At 47.1% G+C, this 15,160-nt stretch overlaps 1 protein-coding gene across 2 annotated transcripts in view; it reads right to left on the bottom strand.

The window, feature by feature from the left end:
- The window catches only part of GPD1L (glycerol-3-phosphate dehydrogenase 1 like), a 73,309-nt gene that overhangs the window by 31,345 nt on the left and 26,804 nt on the right, over positions 1–15,160 (bottom strand). For both annotated transcript variants that reach the window (XM_056520091.1, XM_056520092.1), the window contains exon 5: positions 7,822–7,934. In XM_056520091.1, coding sequence (XP_056376066.1) covers positions 7,822–7,934 — 113 coding nt within the window. The remainder of the gene's footprint in view (positions 1–7,821; positions 7,935–15,160) is intronic.

The following is a 15,160-nucleotide window of genomic DNA, read 5'->3' as shown; positions in this document are numbered from 1 at the left end:
AGCTGTCTCGGCATGCTGGGAGTTGTAGTTGCGTACCTCCAGCTATTGCATAACTACATCTCCCAGCATCCCCTTCGGCGATCAGTACATGCTGGGAGTTATAGTTTTGCAACAGCTGGAGGCACACTGGTTAGAAAATACTGAGTTAGGTAATAGAACCTAACTGAAGGTTTTCCAACCAGTGTGCCTCCAGCTGTTGCAAAAGTACAACTCCCAACATGCACGGTCTGTCAGTACATGCTGGGAGTTGTAGTTTTGAAACAGCTGGAGGTTTGCCCCCCCCCATGTGAACGTACAGGGTACATTCACACGGGCAGGCTTACAGTAAGTTTCCTGCTTCAAGTTTGGGCTGCGGCAAATTTTTCGCCGCAGCTCAAACTTCTAGCGAGAAACTCACCGTAACCCGCCAGTGCGAATGTACCCTAAAAACACTACACTAACACATAATAAAGGGTAAAACACTACATATACACCCCCTTACACTGTCCCCCCAATAAAAATGAAAAACGTATTGTATGGCAGTGTTTCCAAAACGGAGCCTCCAGCTGTTGCAAAACAACAACTCCCAGCATTTCCGGACAGCCACTGACTGTCCAGGCATGCTGGGAATTTAGCAACAGTTGGAGGCACCCTGTTTGGGAATCACTGGCATAGAATACCCCTATGTCCACCCCCTGTGCAATCCCTAATTTAGTCCTCAAATGCGCATGGCGCTCTCTCACTTCGGAGCCCTGTCGTATTTCAAGGAAACAGTTTAGGGCCACATATGGGGTATCTCCGTACTCGGGAGAAATTGCACTACAAATTTTGGGGGGCTTTTTCAACTTTTACCCCTTATGAAAAGGAAAAGTTGGGGCTACACCAGCTTGTTAGTGTAAAAAAATAAAAAATTTACACTAACATGCCGGTGTTGCCCTTTACTTTTTATTTCCACAAGCGTTAAAAGGAAAAAAAAGACCCCCAAAATTTGTAACGCAATTTCTCCTGAGTACGGAAATACCCCATATGTGGGCGTAAAATGCTCTGTGGGCGCACAACAAGGCTCAGGAGTGAGAGCGCACTATGTACATTTGAGGTCTAAATTGGTGATTTGCACATGGGTGGCTGATTTTACAGCGGTTCTGACATAAACCCCCCCCAAAAAAATACCCACATGTGACCCCATTTTGGAAACTACACTCTTCATGTAATGTAATCAGGGGTACAGTGAGCATTTACGCCCCACAGGTGTCTGACAGATTTTTGGAACAGTGGTCCGTGAAAATTAAAAATTTTATTTTTCATTTGCACAGCCCACTGTTCCAAAGATCTGTCAAACGCCAGTGGGGTGTAAATACTCACTGCACCCCTTATTAAATTCAGTGAGGGGTGTAGTTTCCAAAATAGGGTCACATGTGGGGGGTTCCACTGTTCTGGCACCACGGGGGGCTTTGTAAACACACATGGCCTCTGACTTCCATTTCGAACAATTTTTTTCACAAAAGCTCAATGGCGCTCCTTCTCTTCTGAGCATTGTAGTGCGCCAGCAGTATGGACGTCCACACATCGGGTATTTCCATATTCAGAAGAGATGGGGTTACAAATTTTGGGGGGGGTCTTTTCTGCTATTAACCCTTGCAAAAATGTGAAATTTGGGGGGAAACACATTTTAGTGAAAAAAAAATAATTTTTTTTTACATATGCAAAAGTCGTGAAACACCTGTGGGGTATTAAGGCTCACTTAATTCTTTGTTACGTTCCTCAAGGGGTCTAGTTTCCAAAATGGTATGGCATGTGTTTTTTTTTTTTTGCTGTTCTGGCACCATAGGGGCTTCCTAAATGCAACATGCCCCCCAAAAGCCATTTCAGAAAAACGTACTCTCCAAAATCCCCTTGTCGCTCCTTCGCTTCTGAGCCCTCTACTGCGCCCGCCGAACAATTTACATAGACATATGAGGTATGTGTTCACTCGAGAGAAATTGGGCTACAAATATAAGTATAAATTTTCTCCCTTTACCCCTTGTAAAAATAAAAAAATTGGGTCTACAAGAACATGCGAGTGTAAAAAATGAAGATTGTGAATTTTCTCCTTCACTTTGCTGCTATTCCTGTGAAACACCTAAAGGGTTAAAACGCTGACTGAATGTCATTTTGAATACTTTGGGGGGTGCAGTTTTTATAATGGGGTAATTTGTGGGGTATTTCTAATATGAAGACCCTTCAAATCCACTTCAAACCTGAACTGTAAAATAGGGAGTTAGAAAATTCCCTGAAAAATAGTGAGTTTGAAAATTTTGTGAAAAATTGGAAAATTGCTGCTGAACTTTGAAGCCCTCTGGTGTCTTCCAAAAGTAAAAACACGCCAATTTTATGATGCAAACATAAAGTAGACATATTGTATATGTAAATCAAAATTTTTTTTATTTGGAATATCCATTTTCCTTTCAAGCAGAGAGCTTCAAAGTTAGAAAAATGCAAATTTTTCAAATTTTTCATCAAATTTTGGGATTTTTCACAAAGAAAGGATGCAAGTTACCATAAAATTTTACCACTATGTTAAAGTAGAATATGTCACGAAAAAACAATCTCGGAATCAGAATGATAACTAAAAGCATTCCAGAGTTATTAATGTTTAAAGTGACAGTGGTCAGATGTGCAAAAAACGCTCTGGTCCTGAGGTGTAAAATGGCCTGGTCCTTAAGGGGTTAAAGGACGCAGCAAATTTTCATTTTTGCATTTAAATTTTTCCTCCTCTTCCAAAAATCATAACGCTTTCAATTTTGCACCTACAGATATACAGAATATAAAGTCTTGTTTTTACGTCACCAATTGTATTTTGCAATGACATCACTTATTTTACAATCAGCAGCGAGCGAAAAAAAACAAAAAAACAAAAGGTTTCCACCGGAGTACCCCTTTAAGTCACATACAGCTGGAGAGATTTCTATAACACTTGGTCACATGTTACTTATATGTCCACTAAAAATATAGGATTAATTTAACCCTAACCTACCCTCATTTGCGAGGGTTGTTTTTTTTTGTTTTGTTTGTGCAATTCTATGGGAAATGTATGCTCCAGCATAACTTCCGTACAGCTGGAGATATTGCGATAATACTTACTCATAGGTCAAATATAGTTAAATTAACCCCTAATCTAAGGATGGGGTTTTAGTTTCAAGTCCCATGCAAATATATAGGACTTCCAGTGCCTTACTCCACAAGCTCTGTTCTCCTCTCCTGGTAAATGTGTCAGTCAAGCTGGCAAGCCACACCCTCCCCGCATGCCATGCTCCATCTCGCAAAGACACGCCCACCCTTTAAGCCCCACCCCTTTTATTTTCAGTTTACAATATCTTCACTACAACTCAGCCCCACCTGAGGATGGGCTATGAGGATGGGTACTTCCTCCTATGTTGCTTTTCCTCCACCACAAGGCTTAAGTAGGAAAAAAATGGGCAATGCCGTGTACTCAGCTAGTATATCTATAAAACTCAATGGCCCTCATTTACTAACAGTATTCCAACTTTTTTTGTTGGGCCTTGCGCCTAAAGAAAAAAATCTGAGTGCGATCCACTTCTGGAGGTAGCCGGAGAGCTTACCTCTCCTGCTGCGGCGGCTCCTGCGCTCTGAATAATAAAGCTTCGATCGATCGAGTATCAGTCGAGCGCAGAGCACACAGATCAATGTGGTTGTATGAAACCACATTGTCCCTTAAGGGGACTAAAAATGTAAAAAAAATAAAAATAAAAAAAAGTTTAAACACACACACACACACACCTTGCTTATTAAAAGTTTAAATCACCCCCCTTTTCCAAAATTCCATATAAAAAATATGTAACCATAATAAAAATAAACACATGTGGTATAGCCGCGTGCGTAAATGTCCGGACTATAACAATATATCATTAATTAAACTCAGGGGTGTGGAAATAAAAAAAAAAAAAAAAAAAAAAAAAAAAAAACACTTGTCCAAGGGACTAAAGCGGAACACAATCTACTTGTCCCTCAAGAAAATCCACTTGTCCTGGTAGATAAAATAATTTCAACCAAAATAGTACTATTCCCCCCACTAGTCCGCCAGGGATGGATATAAGATTCCTTTAGACATTGCTGTCAAGTTAGACAGCGGTGATCTAATGGTTTAATAGTGGCCACAGTGATCGCAGCATGCCAGGCTATTAGCGGCGGGAGAGCTGTAGCTAGCTCCTTTTACACCGGAGGCAACCACAGAAAATTGTGCCCCCCCCCCCATCTGATCCCTATAACGCCAATTTTTCTATATACAGGGATGAGGGTAATCTTGTGTGACATGATCTGTTATTATCGGAACTTTTATTAGGAAAGGGGCTTATTCACATATATACGCACTTAAAATATTTTAATCACTATTTTTCAGTCTTGATAGGGACTTCTATATGGGGGGGGGGTTCTGCTTCTCCAGTTTATGTGGTGCATTTTATTTACTCTAATTTAGATGTCAGAAAATGATGGAAGTTGCATTTAGTTACTAGATAACTACAACTCCCAGCATGCCCTGATACAGCCTATGGTTCTGTGGGTGTTGCAGCATGTTGCACTGTATAGTAGTACAGTTAAGGTTATTGTGTAATATGCTGGGAGTTGTAGTTTTTGGTTCGTGTCAGCTGCCGAGCCATAGGCTGTGTCAAGGAATACTGGGAATTACAGTTAGTAACAACAACTCCCAGCATGCCCTGATGCAGCCTATGGCTCTGCAGCTGACCCGAACCAAAACTACAACTCCCAGCATGTTACACTTTATAGTTCTACAGATTAGGTTATGGTGCAACATGCTGGAAGTTGTAGTTTTGGTTCGGGCATGTTTTCGTGCATCCGTGGGGCTCTTTGTCGGCGGGTGAGTCTGAAGGGTGGGATTCTGGGAGTGCAATTTAGTGCGGGTGGCCAGAAACCACAAAAAAAAAAAAAATTAATAAATAAATGAGCACAACTGGCAGCAGCACTTGTCAGTCCGCCCCTGAACAAAACATACATGCTTACACATATCAAACATACACATATACATACACCGGGTCACTGTCCCCTATATTATACATTACATACATACATCATACATAGACACATCATACATACACCCGCCGCTGCTTCTCCCCATTACATACACACATCATACATATACCATACACACATCATATATACACATACACTCACACCATAAATATACACCATACATATGCACACATCATACACCTGCCGCTGCCCCCTATATCATGCATTACATACACACATCACACATACACCATACACACATCATATATATACACGACACATACACTATACATATGCACACATCATACATACACCCGCCACTGATACACCCCCCCTAATCATACATTACATACATATACAACCACCCTTCCCGCCGCCTGCATGCTCAGCCTCCCCACCTGAGCCGGTGTGAGGTGAAATCCCCAGCCCGTGCAGTCTCCTCACACACGTCCTCTCCCCGCTCTGTATTTTACCTGTGAATACTTGAAACCTCCCCGTGATAAATGAGGTCCTGTGTAGTCAGAGCAGGGGGGAAGGGAGAGGCTGTGTGTGGGGGAGGGAGGAGCTGTGGACGTCCTCATTCTCCCTCTGTCGTCTTGTATTATGCAGAGCTGCGCTATCCATCCTCCGGCAGGGGGGGGGGGAAATGAGGGGGCGTGGCTTAATCATTTCCTGCAGACGTGCGATCTCTGGCTCTGCCCTCACTCCCGAGATCCCCTCACACCGGCTGGGGGGCTCTGAGCAGCAGCCCCCGGCTACTGAAATCAGCTGGGGGCCGCCACTGCCCCCTCCATACACTCTGAGCGCCGGTGTGAGGTGCAGACTTGCATCAGCTCCTGCACCTCACACCGGCATTAAAGAAAAATAAGGGAGAAGTCTGTCTGTCCCTGCTTGCCCGATACAGGGCTAAATCTCTAAAAAAAAAAAAAAAAAAAAAAAAAAAAAAAAAATTCACCTGCCCGGCGCCCAAAACTACTTGTCCCGGGCGTCGGGCGATAGGATTTCCACATCCCTGAAACTGCACGGTCAATGGCGTACGCGGAAAAAAATTCCAAAGTCCAAAATAGCGTATTTTTGGTCACTTTTTAGATCATGAAAAAATGTATACAAAGCGATCAAAAAGTCAGACCAATAAAAAAATGGTATCGCTAAAAACATCAGATCATGGCGTAAAAAGTGAGCCCTCATACCGCTCTGTACACGTAAAAATAAAAAAAAGGTTATAGGGGTCAGAAGACGACAATTTTAAACGTATTAATTTTCGTGCATGTAGTTAGGATTTTTTCCAGAAGTAAGACAAAATCAAACTTCTATAAGTAGGGCATCATTTTAATCGTATGGACATACAGAATAAAGAGAGGGTGCCAATTTTACTGAATAATGCACTGCGTAGAAACCAAAGTCCCCCTAACTTTACAAAATGGTGTTTTTTCTTCCATTTTGTCGCACAATGATTTTTTTTTTTTTTTTTTTTTTGCCGTCGATTTTTGGGTAAAATGATGTCATTACAAAGTAGAATTGGTGGTGCAAAAAAAATAAGCCATCAAATGGATTTTTAGGTGCAAAAATTGAAAGGGTTGTGATTTTTACAAGTAAGGAGGAAAAAACAAAAGTGCAAAAACGTAAAAACCCTGCGTCCTTAAGGGGTTAATTGAAACAGGAGGTAATGTGTGGTATCCAATTGACCTAGTTCCCACGGTTCAAAAAAATCAAGCCAAACCGAATTTAAGTATAATCCCAACACTGTATATCAACCCAGGAATTGAACCTACACCAGGGTCTCCAATCCATGTTACTACCAGGCCCCTGCTGTTTACCTTTCTACCCCATTTGCCGCAAGATCTCCATAGACCACTATGGGCCCATTGATTTCAATGGGGGGGGGAATAAATAAAAAAAAAAAAAAAATCACAATGTTATAGATCTAGCCCATTCATTTCTATACTCCACCAATAGACCCTGGAGGCTGACGTCATACACCTCCAATGGCATTCAGACCCAGCAAACTTCAAATGTTTAATGGGTTAATGTATTCATGGAAATATGTGTATATATTAGTACTGTAGCCACACACTAAATCAAACCTGAGGAAGGAGGGAGCCCATAGGAAACGCGTAGTCCTACCATGTATTGCCACTTTTTAGGCTTAGAAGAAACCCTGCAACAGAAGTTACCGTGCGACAGAAAGACAGTGCGACTGAATTTTCCCTGAGACAAAAAATTAGGGATTGACAGATATCGTTTTTTTAGGGCCGATACCGATAATCGGTGGAGGTTAGGGCCGATAGCCGATAACATACAGATTTTCCGGTATAAGTTATCGGCTATTTATCCCCCTGCGACACCGCTGCAGATCATTGATTTAAAGCGGGCGCTTTAAATCAATGCACTGCAGTGGCTTTTGCGGTGCCATAGACCGCCACCGCCACCCGCTTCTCTCCCCCTGCCTGTCCGGGGGTCCTGAGACCTATCACCGCCACCGCCCCCCCCCGACCCCATTGCCTCCCCCATCCCCAGTTTTATAATTACCTGTTCCCAGGGTCCACTCTACATCTGGCTCCGGTGGCGTCCTCCTGAACTGTCACTGTGCGCACTGACGGTGCCATATTAATTGGGCATGTTGCTGAGAACTCCTCTCAAAACATTTAGCAAAAATTTTTTACAAATTCTGTTTTTGCATTTTTATTATAAAGTATTAATGGGAGAAAACTGTGAAAGGATCTGAAGACTTTCTGAATGCACTGTACATTATGCAAATAATTCTTTAAGTCTACAAACTTATGATAAATCACAATTATTGGTTTCAGTAGACATTACCTTTAAGGCGCCACACAGTTCCACAGTATCAGCATCGTCCACTACAGTAATACGGAAGTTTGGAGTCTGTAAAAGTTCTTTGAATAAAAAGCCGTGTTCAATGACTTTACTTCCTGGACATCAGAGAAGAAGAAAATCTATTAAAATAAGAACTTCTGAATCTTTTCTCTAGCATTATACATTTGATCTGAGTCAGGATATTAACATAGCACTGATCAGTATTGCCAGCGATCTTCTCTGGTCTGCTCGATGTCAGACCAAAGAAGAAGACCCCGGGAGAGCGGCGGAGGCAGGTGAGGGGACCACCATCCGCTATCTTGGATGATTGGATTCCCGGGGGCGATCAAAACATCCATTTAAAGTGACACATTGTCAAAGATGCCATGATCAATACAGATAACTGAGGGGTTAATGGTGGACATCAGTTCAATCAGTTTTCTCACTAACCAAAGGTCTTTTCACCTGCTCCGTTTGGGTCCCAGCACTTATCTGCTGTTAGAGCCTGCTAATCATCGATAAAGTAATGCTATGCAACAGTTAAGGTTCTTAGCATGCAAACCCATGGATTCCATCCTACAAAAGTATTTTAGAGAAGAAAAAAAAGACTGATGTCCAGCGCTGCTCCCGTATAAAAATGAAATTATTTATTCGAACATATGCACCATGGGTACAGAAGACAAGGTAGTCACAGGTAACGCATTTCAGCCCACCAGAGGGCTCTGGTGGGCTGAAACGCGTTACCTGTGACTACCTTGTCTTCTGTACCCATGGTGTATATTTTCGAATAAAGAATTCCATTTTTATACAGGAGCAGCGCTGGACATCAGTTTTTCTTCTCTATTGCACTTACTTGGGTACGGTCCGTACCAGTCCGTGCACAGCGGGACGTAGGAGGAGAGCTGAATACTTTCTGCACAGCTTCTACAAAGTATTTTATCTTATTATTCTACCTCCTACACTAAGTATCACTTTTGCAGAGCTAGATGTCTCCGACGGGTTATCTTGCTCTGAGCAGATAAAGAGACTTTGGTATAGGGTACTAACGTAAAAAGTACCTTAGTATATGGTCAAGTGACACACAAGTAGGTACGTTCTGTTGTATGGCACCAAGGTGTATTTGTGGTCATGGCTCGAAAGGCCGAACGAGCAAGTATACGAAAAAGGTGAACAAGAGTACTTACCGTCCTGAGCCTTGGACCCCGGTAGACCTAGTACAGAATTTAAGAAATACAAACAGCGGATGAGGTGTGCCCAATAACCGCGACCGAGGGCACGCCTATAGAGGGCATGCCCTATGTATGGATTGTGATAGAAAAAAGGGAGGGTTGGGTGGGTGACGCCCACGAGTCATACGCCCCTACCTGAGGGAGAGGGGAGTTTATATACCCCACGCCACTCCCACAAATGCAGCCAATTAGGCTTTTTACTTGTGGTCATGGCTCGAAAGGCCGAACGAGCAAGTATACGAAAAAGGTGAACAAGAGTACTTACCGTCCTGAGCCTTGGACCCCGGTAGACCTAGTACAGAATTTAAGAAATACAAACAGCGGATGAGGTGTGCCCAATAACCGCGACCGAGGGCACGCCTATAGAGGGCAAAGAGTCAAGAGTAGGGTGTAACTCTATTTTATTTGTATCACAACGCCAACACTTTAAACACATTAGCCATTTCGGTAGAGGGATCCGGAATGTACCGGTCAAAACAGCTGGAGTTCCAGCGGCCTAGCTTCTTAATGATGTGAGCTGGGACATCATGTTTGGAGGCTGCGGAGGCCGCTCCGATCCTGAATGAGTGTCCTGAGATGACAGCGGGATCATGACCTAGCATGGTGACTAGGGAGCGGACGTATCTGGTAAACTGGGAGGAAGACAGAGCATGCCCAGCCACCGGGAGGAGCGGACTGTCCGCTGCTTGCCCGGACAGCATTGAGAGGAGGTCGGTGAGAGACGAGACTGGGCACCACTGATGTGAGGTGGGGAAATATCTGATGGATGCTCCCCATCTGCAGGTTTTGGTGGACGGAAGGGTGAAAATGAAACCTAGCCTGTTGGATGATAGCTGGCTCAGGGTCGGCCCGGGTGCTCGGCAGCCAGTGCGCGTGAACTCCCCCGGTCTAAGGAAGCCGTAAAAAGCAAGGTGTATGGCAGCTTTGATGACCGTGCTGAGGTGAAAGCCAAAAGGGTGCGTGTCCAGTAAGGAAGACATAGTCCGGAAAAGATCCCCCGTGACCGGTGCGCGAGAAAGAGATTTGGGGTGTGACAAGACTGAAATGCCCTTGAGTGCTGCTTTGATCGGATGAGCAGAGAGTAGAGAAGAGGCGTGAGGGTGCGAGAGTGACCTGTGGTGTTGAAGACCTGTTAAGTGAAGTTTGATGGTGTTCTGGGATAAGTGTAAAGAAGAATGGCAAAAACCAACAAAAGCTAGGGCAGAGTGTAAAGTGATTGTGGGGGAAAGCCCTAAGCCCTGCATGAAGGAGGAGAAAACCGCCAAAGCGGTATCATAAGCCCGGATCGTGCTGGGAGCTAAAGACTTCTTGATTAGAGTGTTGGCAATGGAGACGTATCTGGCTAGTCCGTTAGCAGTTGTTGGAACGGAGGCACCGGGACTCCGACCCGGTCTGCGTCTGGTTGTACCTGAAAAAACACACCGAATTTAGCCCGAGAGAGTGCATCAGCCGCCAAGTTCTTCCTACCTTCTATGTGCTCGATCAAAAAATGGAAATTGTGCTGGAGAGACAACAGAATGAACCTCCTGACAAAGCGCATTATGTGGGGGGACCTAGAGCGTCCTCTGTTGATAATGTCGACCGTAGCGGAATTATCGCACAGAAATCGAACTGTGGAGTTAGCCCAGGAGTTTCCCCAGACAGCAGCGGCGGCTACGATGGGAAATGTTTCAAACAGGGCTGACGTGACTGTGAAGTCAGGAATGTTGCGGATCTCAGCTGGCCAGGGGCCGGCTAAACATTTGTTCCCGAAAATGGCTGCGAAGCCAACCGATGAGGCATCGGACACTATAGTCGGGGACCCGTCTGATAAAGGGGGAACGAAGAAAGACGCCGTTCCAGCTCTCCAAGAAGTGATCCCACATGAGTAGGTCAGCCATCGCCTCATTGTTGATGTGGATGACCTGCCTCTGACCCGATACTGAAGGGAGAAGGTCCAAAAGTCTGGATATGAAGGCTCTCCCCTGCGGGATGATCCTCATAGCGAAAGCCATCATGCCCAGGAGGCTCTGGAGTTCGACCCTGGTTACTGTGCGACTCCTGGATAGGTTGTGTATCATCTCCCGGGTTCTGACTAGTTTCTCCTGGGGAAGCCTAGCCTGCATGTTTACAGTGTCTAGGATGACGCCCAAGAACACCAGTTGCCTGACGGGGCCCTCCGTCTTGTGAGGTGCCACTGGGACCCCGATTTCCTTGAACAGAGATAGTAGTGAAGTGAGTTTGCGAGGAGCGAGACTAGGATGTTCGAGTAGTAAGAAGTCATCCAGGTAATGTATGACGTGCTGGCAGTCAGCCACGTTCTGGAGTGCCCAATGCAGTGCTGTGGCTAGTTGGTCAAAGAGCCAGGGGCTGCTCTTTGCCCCGAATGTGAGCTTTACTGCGAAATAATACTTGTCCAGCCACCTGACACCGTGCCATTGCCAGAGGTCTTGTCTGATCGGGAGTAGTTTGAAAGCGTCCGTTATGTCCGCTTTGGACAACCAAGTGTTTCTCCCTGACTGTAGGATGATCTGTATGGCTCGGTCAATAGTAGCATATTTCATGGAGAACTCGTCGGAGGGGATTAAAGCATTGATGCTGGGAATGATGGAGGAATAAGGCGCCGAGAGGTCATAAATTAATCTTCTTTTATTGGAATATTTGCCTGTGGCAAGCCCCAGAGGGCTGACTCTCCAACATGAAAAAGGGGGCACATCAAAGGGACCTATCATGAAACCTTTTGCCAGTTCCTGCTGGATTAGGCCGGACACGATCTCTGGCTCAGAAAGGGCTGACGACAGGTTACCACATTCATGCGTGCTTTGCGGCAAAGCGACCAAACCTGTGTGGAACCCATCGCAGAAACCCGCCACCAGCCATCTCACCCAGTCGGGCTCAGGATGACCAGCTAGGACCTGGGCGAGGACCTGGACCTGTACCACGCCTAGTCATGCCTGAGGGCCCTTCTGGGAGCAGATAGAGCTGGGGTGAGCCCTGAAACAAATGAAACACACATGTAGTAGTCTGCAATTGCTGTACACGCAGGAGGAAAGATTGAAGTTATTGCAGATCTGGGTCTTGCCCAGGTACCTCACTGGTCTACCGAGCCTATCTAGGGCGGCCACGTTTCTTGGAGCTGGAGGGGTGAAGGCGTTCAGGCTCCTACTGGTGCTGGGTTCCCCTGGGTTGCTGACCTGCGGGCACCAGCTGGAGGAATGCGTGGTCACCCCGCATGCGGTGCAGGAGGGGGCTTTCAGACCCGCGAAATGTTCGCAGTATAGCTCCGTGTCTATGGACCCCCAGTTGGTGACGTAGCCGAACTGCGCGTATGCGGCTGCTGCTTTTGCTGAAAAAGACTTGTGGTACTCTTAAAACGTGGTACCCCCGTACTTGTACGCCATCTGCACAACCCTGTGTAAGTACAGGTCTAACTCCTCCCTGCGGCCAGGGCTGACTGAACAGAGTACGTCCCTGAATAGTCCAAATGCCAGCACAAACTCAGTGACACTCAACTTCCTGCTGAGCCTAGCGTCCTTGCTTTTGAACGTGACCGCCAGCTCCCCGCAGGCAACGGTTTTTGTATCATGTACGTCCGTGGTGGCAATTAGCAGAGAGGCGAGGTTGACCTCTTTTCCCTCAAGGATGTCCTTTTTTATGGCTGCCGGGATGAAATGTGCGGGCGTGATGATCGGTGGAGGATGTGGCATACCTGAAGGCGTGGCCTGAGAGGTAGAAGCCGTGGGCGACGCTGCGGTCGGGACTGCTACGTCACTCCTGGAGCGTTCCATTAGGTCTAGCCTAGCCTTGAAACCTGACACCGTCGTAAGCACCTCAGTCATCATCGTGTGAAGCTGAGACAAGGAGGCGCTTGAAACTTGATCCTGGGCCGCAGCCTGGCTACCCCGGGGGGCTTGGTCAGCATTCAGCAAGTTGAATAACTCGCCCTTCCTAGCTGAGGCCGGAAAGGGGACACCCCTCCTTCTCAACTCTTCCATTAGCCTGGGGATGGTCCAGGACCTGTACGAGGGCAAGCTGCCTCGGTCCGAGGCCCTGGCAGGAGTCTCAGGAACCGAGAGTGCCTCCTCGATATCCGCTGGCTGAGACATGCTGCTGGCAACCTGTCCGGGCCATAGAAGGGTGCCGGCAAGAATAAGAGGAAAAGAGAACAATAAAAAATGACTAGTGAAAAAAGAAAAAAAAAAATATATATATATATATATATATATACCCTCCCTATATATGTATATATACTCTCTGTACACAGGTTTTTTTTTTTTTTTTTCTTTTTCGTCCTCCTGGCTACAGGAGGGAACTGACCTGCTGAATTTCCTGAAAAGCTTCCAACACCGGGAGTACTGACCGCACGGTAATGGCTTCCGGCTGTGGATATTTTAAAGGAAAAGATTAATTACACATGAATGTGACCGACCGAAAAGGCGTGATGGAGGAAAGTGTGATACTGAAACTGAGGCTAAATGTATGCTGTTGCGCTGAAGAAGAGTCAGAACAGCATACGCAGAGGACCCCACTGAAGATGAGTCAGCCGCAGGTGATCCTCTGCCTATGAGTGATGTCGAGTCGTTCTGAAGAAGAGTCAGAAATAACCATGTCGTCAAGCCCCAACTGAAATTGAGTCAGGCTGGGGCCGATTGACGCGAGTGTGGTGACGCACGTGGCTCTGAAGACGTGTCAGTAGCAGCGTCCTAACCGGTGGTGGGAGTGCTCGTGACTGCGTAAATGTACGGGATGAGTATGGAGTGATAGACGGGGGGAGAACATACGGTTCCCCTCTCTAATATTGATTCTGTAAGTACCTCAACTGAAAGCTGTATGAGATGTATACGGGAATACGGACACAATCCGACCACCTGGTACCCTGTGGAGCAAGCAAAACGAGATGAGGCAGGAAGCACCCTGACTGACCGTGACTGCCAACGTTGACGAGCCACCGGCCGTCAAGCTAAATATATGTATACAGTGACATCAAACAAACAAGTTCCGTGCCGTAGTGGTGACAAGCAGCTCCCAACCCCGCTCCCTTGACGCCCCCTCCCCCTGGCAACCAGGACCTGCTGGGCCTGGCGACTCCTGCCATGTGCCCACCTTGTATGTGAAAACGGGGGGGGGGGGGGGGGGGGGGCTGGAGCAGTGGTGGGAAAGAGTCGCTGCTCCCTGGAGAAATCCGGCGTGATTAGTAGGGCCTACGTGCCATTGGAGGGAAGCTGTGGCCTCCGTGCGTGGCTCTAACCGAAACCGAATCGACCCCCCCCCCAGCCGAGCGGCGAAGGGGAGCGGGACTGTATTGCGGGTCCTGGGAAACCCCTCCCCTATGGCCGGGGCCGTTTGTGTGGAGGCCGTCAGCGGCAGCGTCCTACGGCTGAGCAGCGGCAGCGTCCTACGGCTGAGCAGCGGCAGCGCCGCGGTGCCGGGCGACGCCGTCACAGAACCCCGCCCCCCCCCCCCGGGCCAGAAGCCACGCCCAGCCAGCGCACGAGGCAGGAGATGGCGTGGAAGCGGGGCACCAGGCCCGGACGGAGCGGCCGGGCCGACGAGCGGCGGTGGCGCGGCTGAACCAGGGAGGTCCCCCACCCACACCCGGAAGCGCAACACCGGGGAGAAACGCCGTAGTGCAGGGCCCAACAACCCGTTCCCCCCCCCCGGCCAGCCGAGCGAGTGCTGACAGCCGGCAGGAGAGGACGGGCCGCGCGACCCGCAGGAGCAGCGCTCCCCCAGAGCGGCAGCGAGCAGGTGGCAGGCGGGTAACCGGGTCAGGGGCCTGCGGCAGGAGTGATACTTACCGACCTGAAACACGAAACACGAAATAACTGCAACCCACTGCAAACAACTGACACCTCCGAGACGTACGCCCTAACACGGTATCCTGCAAGAGAAATACCGCCCACGAGTCATACGCCCCTACCTGAGGGAGAGGGGAGTTTATATACCCCACGCCACTCCCACAAATGCAGCCAATTAGGCTTTTTACATGTTGTAATTGGATTTCACCCTCAGAAACGTTGTTTTTTTAAAATATTTTTATTGTACAGGAGAAAAAGTTCTGTTTAAAAGGTTTCTTTGCTGGTTTAAAATACTTTAATTACATATTATCAAATGACAGATAATAACCAATTGCA

The sequence above is a fragment of the Hyla sarda genome, chromosome 5 (genome assembly GCF_029499605.1).
Source record: "Hyla sarda isolate aHylSar1 chromosome 5, aHylSar1.hap1, whole genome shotgun sequence".
In the NCBI taxonomy this organism is placed as follows: domain Eukaryota; kingdom Metazoa; phylum Chordata; class Amphibia; order Anura; family Hylidae; genus Hyla; species Hyla sarda.
The sequence above is the reverse complement of the archived record's forward strand: the minus strand, read 5'-3'. Positions and strand labels throughout refer to the sequence as shown.